The sequence below is a fragment of the Limulus polyphemus genome, unplaced genomic scaffold, assembly GCF_000517525.1.
Source record: "Limulus polyphemus unplaced genomic scaffold, Limulus_polyphemus-2.1.2 Scaffold1460, whole genome shotgun sequence".
Taxonomy (NCBI): Eukaryota; Metazoa; Arthropoda; class Merostomata; order Xiphosura; family Limulidae; genus Limulus; species Limulus polyphemus.
The window spans coordinates 157781-165232 of NW_013667070.1; the positions used below are offsets into that span (position 1 = coordinate 157781).

Here is a 7452-nt window from a genome sequence, read left to right on the forward strand (position 1 = left end):
ATATATATATATATAGACTTAGATCGCGTTTCGTAAATATAATTCTATAATTAACTATTACTGCATGGAGAATATATAGCAATGAAATAAATATAATTTTAAAGGCCATTTCTCTCGCTGTGTATTTTGTATAAGAACCAGTTTTAGAATCCTTACATTCATTGTTGGATGTAAGTTATTTTAGTAAAATAGACAAAAACTGTTAATTTTAATTAATGTGTGCTCTACAGTCTCACCTCTTCCAGAGATTTTCGCTGAAGCTAAGGTTTGTTTCGAATATTTCCACAAGAGTGTTGTCTACTCTAACCGTCCCTAATTTCGGACTGATAAGATTAGAGGAAGGGCAGCTAGTCGACGGTACCAACCGCCAACTGTTGACCTTATAGTGGGATTTCACCGTTACTTTTATAACGCAACCACGGCTTTTAAAGTGCAGAGCACAGATTTTCCCTTCCTCAGTGCCAGGAGTTTGTATAACAAACAAACGGGGAGGGGGGACGTTAGATTACTTGCACCGAATTTTAAGACGACTTATGTTATTTTATATGACCTTGTATAACCTTCACCTTGACGTTTTTTTCGACTTATACACATATCCCCCATGCAATTATCATGTTTTCTAAGTAAGTATTGACCTTTTCCCGATGTGTGGCTATAGTTGTCATTATTCGAGTCAGCTGATGACCATTACTACGTAGCCTATGTGTTTCTTTTACTGTAGTAAAACATTCAGCATGAAACATGTTACTTTTACTGTGGCGCAACGTGCAGCCCAAAACTTGGCATATTACTTTTACTGTGACGCAACGTGCAGCCCAAAACTTGACATGTTACTTTTACTGTGGCGCAACGTGCAGCCTGAAACTTTACGTGCATTAAAAAAAACAACTAGGCCATTTTCGGTTTCGTTTGAATTTAGTATATATAAACTAGTATGGTGGACATTTTTTCAATGTGTATGTGATATGGATTCCCGAGGGTAGTAAGCTAAGTTCAGACTGTGTATTTGGTTAAATGTGCAAAAGTTGTCGAGTCGACTCTCGGGAGTATACTTGATTGATCAAAAAACATTTTCTAAGTTAGCCGAGTTATCGAAGTGTGGATTGAAATATTTTGGACGTATCTGAAACTGGCTACCGGCAAAAATATAAGATTTCTTTCCGAAGTAAAAACATTGAGATAATTACGTGCAACAGTTTTCGGGTTTATGCAAAAACCCAAGTATGTTTTATTAAACAGCCTCGCTCAATTGTTTTTTTTTTTTTTCTCAATTTTTTCACGTTCTTCGTGAACGTGGATTTAATATCTTCACAGGTTAAACGTCTCAGATCTTCACTTGGAGTACTTCTGAGAACTTTTTAAAGTCGATTGAAACTAGTTTCACTAAGGGGCAGACAGGGTACGTCGATTGTATCTGATTGTCTCAGATCTCAAGAAGGGGGGGGGGGAACAAGGAAAGGCTCCAGGGACTAGCGTTTGGTAGTTCCGGTAATCATGTTGTAGTATGAAGAGCTAAAACTGTAGGCTATATTTTTCCAGAGTTTTGTTCTCTCTATATATATCTTTTTTTTTTTGCATCGTTGAGGTAACGTTGAAATGGCAACAACTTTATTTGATATACAACGTTACATGCCTCATGTTCAAAATACGGTATTTACGGGTGTTGTCGGTGCTTGAAAGATGTTATGATAACAAGGAAGCTTTTTTTTTTTTCACCGGGTATAGATTTAAAAAAAAAAACTGTATTTTTGTTATTGCTAGAAATGACTTTGTACTCCTTCTCGTGTTTTCTATATAGTTGTTTTCATTAGCAATCCAAGAATTCCCCAATCCTTTCACTGTTAAAACTTGTAAAGAAAATTGTCACTATTAAAGTATCTTGGCACTTGTGTATAAAGTTAAAATCATAAGTAATATTCCACGTTAAAGCTGATATACGATTAAAAATATTTTATTTAGGCCTATCTGTGGCTTATTTAGGCGTTACAATCCCGAGGATGACGTTGTAACGTTGAAACATGTAAAGTCGTCAACTTTTTGAAGGTCATAGATAGGCCTAAATAAAATGTTTTTAATTGTGTACCAGTTTAACTTTGAATATTATTTATGATTTTAATTTTTGTCGGTATTTGTTTGTAAAAGTCGTGGGGGGTCGGTAAATTTTACTGATATCTTTACTACAGTAAACTTAAACGCTTTCGAATATTTGTTCTTTCAGGAGAACAAAGGGCGCTCTCTCTCCCGACGAAGAATAGTCAAGTATTCGAAAACGCTCGAGTTTTGGGTCTTATTTTAAGTTTATTACACTTTATATGTGATCCTTTGTGGTAACGCTGTTATCAAGGTTTACTACAGTAAATATATTTTCTGATACCTTCGGGAAAATGCTAATTAGCTTTTCACGTGTTATGGTAAGTTTCATATTTTAATAATGTATAAATTAGAATGGGCTAAATATGATAGATCGGTCACTAATAGAAACTCTTGTAAACATGTATATTGTTAAATTCCCTTTGTCCGTCCTCGAAGGGATCATAGGTTATACTAGACGTGAAATTGACATTATAGTCTACACTTCAGCGGCTTGAGCTATTGGAAAAAAAAACACACACACAATTATTATACGGGTAGTTGGATCGTTTCTTGTTGTTTTACGTTTCCAACTGAAATGTATGGTTAAATTACTTTACGTATTTAGTTGGTCTGACGACCATATCATACACCAAGTAAAATACACGTTAAAATACGGGCTTTAACAAATGTTGAAGTACAATATGGGCTAAATAGCAAAAAATGTTCCTCGTGATATGTGTAGTTTTGTTAGCATTTTGATTTATTTAAAAACAATCCTTGTGATTATTCAGTATTTTTGTAGTACCAACAGCACGGTACTTTGCGTTAATTGGTGTACAAATTCCCAATGTAGTAACATCACTACTGTTGTATGTTTTTTAGTGTCTTAATTAAAGGAACAGTTGTTTCGTACGTGCTTTTACTGGCACGGCAACTGGAAACTTAACCGGTATGGCCTGTGCTCGTGATAAACATCTCAACGGGTGACCTAATGTAAACAAATGCAAGCCAATTTAAAAGTAATTTACTACCTCCCCGATAACCAGCGGCCTCAAGAAGGGTGTTAGTAGGCGTGGTGTATTTAATGGACGATTCCTTTTTATACGTCTTGGTGTTGGCTTTTTTTTATATTGTTTTATTCTGGTGATGAATGGAAGGTGGGGAGGGTCTGCGGAAGAGGGGATAAAGATACTATAACAGCTCGGTATCTATGATGTTATGACTCATCAGTTTCGAGTGATGCATGTGGAAGTCGTTACTGATCTAACAAGTGTCGGCCGTATTGTTATCTGTAAATGGAAGATGGGGTTGGCGTGGCCTAGTGGTTAGCGTGCTCAGACCGTGAATTGGGGGTTTACTGTTCGCACTTTAGGACCGTTGGTGTGCTAGAAAAGTGACAGTCAGATCCCACTATTCGGTCAGATAAGAGTACCACAAGAATTGGCAATGGTTGCTGTTGACTAACTGTCTTCTTTTTAGTTTATTGGTTCAAAATGGCTGCTGTTGACTGTCTTCTTTCTAGTTTATTGATTCAAAATCTTTGCTGTTGACTAACTGTCATCTTTCTAATTTATTAGGTTCAAAGTGGCTGCTGCTGACTGTCTTCTTTCTAGTTTATTGGTTCAAAATGGCTGCTGCTGACTGTCTTCTTTCTAGTTTAGTGGTTCAAAATGGCTGCTGTTGACTAACTGTCTTCTTTCTAATTTATAAGGTTCAAAATGGCTGCTGTTGACTGTCTTCTTTCTAGTTTATTGGTTCAAAATGGCTGCTGTTGACTGTCTTCTTTCTAGTTTATTGGTTCAAAATGGCTGCTGTTGACTGTCTTTTTTCTAGTTTATTGTTTCAAAATAGCTGCTGTTGACTGTCTTCTTTCTAGTAGATGCGTTGGTACCCTTTTCGTAGGTTTCCGTGAATATTCTGAAATAAGCGAAAACAAATGTCAGATTTGGATAATGGATCTCTTCTTGGAATGTATACTGTCAATATAAAGTTTGATGTGCAGCGCCACCTGACGAAGCGTGTGTTATTCAATTAATATTTACCAAATCCTTTACAAAAATAGGGTAACAGTAGTAACACTATGATAGAAGGGTATCCTGGCATTACATATACTGATTGACGTCAGCGCCGACTGGATGTAAACGTTCCCGTCAATTCGTGCAGCAGAATGGCAGCAGTCTAATTTTTTCACTGGAGGTTATAAACTGTAGAACTATTACACATGCAGTTTTTCGTAAACTTTCAGCGGGTTCTTGTTCATTCTCCTTTGTTTTTCGTAAACTGTTTTTAATGATCAAAATTGGAGATATTTTCTCACCATATAAAGTATGTGCTGTAGGTTCGATTTAGGCCAAGAAATAATGTTAGGCTTAGCATATAGTTTTATAAGACAAGAGCAAAGAAAAATATTTACTTTACCTTTTCAATTAAAGGTAGTAGCTCTTAGTTAATTACTTGTTGCGCATGCTCTTTGTACATTGCGTATGACGGTATTCACGGATAATAAACATTGGTACGGATTAAGGTTGAACTAATAATACATCTGTTATGCCGAAAACTGAACAGAATAAGATATACATTAAGGTTAAATTATAATACCTATATTAGGCTTAAAGCGGAGTATTGGGATTACTGAATATTATATTAGTTTCAGAAATTTACCTTATTGTATGGCTGATACTTGTTGTAAATGGCTGATAACTATATATGCACGTATGAAATAAAGGCGATTTATTTTAGCATGGGATGCTGTGGATCAAGATTTTTTGATGATGATATTTATACAAAGCCTAAAGCTGAGCATGAGAATTAACTGGCGTTTTCCAAATTTTAACTTCCTGGATAACTTGCACTAGTGAATTATGCGTTGCGGTTCGAGGCGGAACGTTTTATATACGTATTAGGTTTAAAATGTCTAAAACAACTATTGAGGACAGGGTTAAATAGATTTTACAAGTGGCATTTCTTAAAATATCTAAAGATGCGTTGAACTTTTCTTCTTGTTGAAAGATAAATACGTTTGTGTCAAGTGGCCTGATAAAAAAAACACCGTTTTAGTCGTAACGTAAGTCTGAAGGTATTTAATGCCAAAAAATCGGGTTCCGACAGATGGCGCGTTGTGTTTAACAAAAACAGATAATATAAAAAAAAATATGTGGATATGGTTTTAATTTTGAGATATTAGGCTTCACGGAACATCATATTGATCGGGTTCCGACAGATGGCGCGTTGTGTACCTTTGTGTTTAATAAAAACAGATAATATAAAAAAATTAAATTATGTGGATATGGTTTTAATTTTGAGATATTAGGCTTCACGGAACATCATATTGAATTTGAATGTCTGTAGGTATAGTATTACAACACACCTTGCTACACGTAGTGTTTAATTAAGTTGATTAATTGGATAACGGAAACAGTAACGTTGATGAAATGTTTGTGTCACTTGACCCTGTAACATATAGTGTAATGTTTCTACAGGACGCAGCGACTGTCCTTGATGAACTACAGCCTGACCCTAACGAAAGAAAAAGTGGCAGCACCACCCCCGTCCTGAGGACTCCTAGTACCCCGCCCTCTTCACAAAGTCAAGGGGTGTCTCCCCTCAGACCGGCCCCGTCGCCCACGGGATCATCGACGGGGTCGCGGTCATTGTCTCCTGCTGTCGGTAAGAATAAGTATTTTGATTGGTTAGACCTGTTCACTATCGTGTTTGTAATATATGTTTATTAGGCTAAAAAATGGAGCGTTAATATTTCAGTGACAGACTGATAAAGGATGCTTATTGTATTGTTAATTGTCAGGCTCTTACCTGCCGAGATAATCTATTTAACATAGTACACAAAGGGGGGTATTTTAGTCTACTACCATGGCCAGGTGGTTAGGGCGCTCGTCTCGCAAGCTGCGGGTCGCGGGTTCGAATCCCCTTCGTTATAATGTGACGGTCAATCCCACTACAGTAGCCCAAGAGTTGGCGGTGGATGGTGATGCCTTCCTGTTAAATTCCTGTCACTGCTAAATAGCCCTCGTGAAGTTTTGCGCGAAATTAACACAAACAGTTCACCATCAGCATCAAGTAGCGGGTTAAGACCAAGACCGACTGTTAACAGTCAGAAGATAATAATAGATAAAACTCGCAGATAATAATAATAATAATAAAACATTTCCAAACGTAAATTGAAATGTTCTGAGCGACTTAAGTTAACCGGTTTAGAACGAAGCTGGGATCATACCTAAACACGTTAGAAAAGAACAGGAACTAAGCAGATACTTAGCGTAATGGTGTGTTAAGTTCCATTGCTGATTTGCTTACCATTAGATTGAATCTGCAGTCATCTCGTGTACGGTAAATAGATGCACTCATACTTCTGTTCAAAAACAACTCTGGCCTGATGCACGGTATGGTGTCGTGGTATTCTCTGACGTATTATTATTATTAACACCATTTTCAGGCGTCTAATTTTTCAATTGCAGTATCACTTTTTTTTTTTAGGGGGGGGGTACTTAATCTTGTGGTTTGGTATCCACATGATCGTTGTTAAATTGTGCAATAACATGCTCTTCAAGTTTCTGTAATTAATTGAATAGTTTTTAGTTCGGACGTACGAGTGCTTCATTTGGCGACAGTAGTAGGGCCCAGCGTCTGATATACAATCAACATAACGTTGTTGTTTCTTGTAAGGTTAACGATCTTTATCGGAGCCAACCTGCCGCATTTGTGACGTGATTGGCATTGTCCGTGAAACCTCACTATTTTATACACATACGTCACACCCACCAGCTTGATGATGTCATTAAATTAGGACCCCCCCTTCTTCCGTTACTGACCTAATTCTAAGCTTTCACAGCATCCTCGTGTGACGTCGTCTTTAACAGCTGGCACGTGCCATTTATTGATGCTAACATTGACCTTGAGAGAACGGGGAGTTGTACAGATTGTTAGTGGGAGACAGAAGACTGAGCAAGGAGGGAAGGGGTTACACAGGTAGTAGCTTTAAGAAAGCAACAGGCTACTCCGAAGACACGTCATCAGTAGATAACATCCCCTGATGCTCGGTTTTAAGGCAGTGGATACAAAACAACAGATTTCCTGGACTAACAGAAGGATTGCATCTTGTTATTACTTTATCGTGTTTTATCAGTTTATTCCTTGTGAAGTTGCCTAAGATAATTATTAGTTTTAATAATTTAAGTTATGAGAGAATATTGTTTATATAGTTTTACCGTAGGTGTCACTAGTAATAATTAACAGGTAGTGTCTGTCATGCTTTAGTATAACATGCATGCATATATAATCCTGTTGTTGCTGGTATTCCTGTATTTCACACTACAATCCTATTGTTGCTGATATTCCAATATATCACACTACAATCCTACTGTT

General features: G+C 37.0%; 1 protein-coding gene across 1 annotated transcript in view; it reads left to right on the forward strand.

The window, feature by feature from the left end:
* LOC106463684 (AT-rich interactive domain-containing protein 1A-like) overlaps positions 1-7452 on the forward strand; it is a 127900-nt gene that overhangs the window by 86302 nt on the left and 34146 nt on the right. Inside the window, exon 4 of the mRNA XM_013923742.2 lies at positions 5553-5739. Within this exon, the coding sequence (XP_013779196.1) occupies positions 5553-5739 (187 nt within the window). The remainder of the gene's footprint in view (positions 1-5552; positions 5740-7452) is intronic.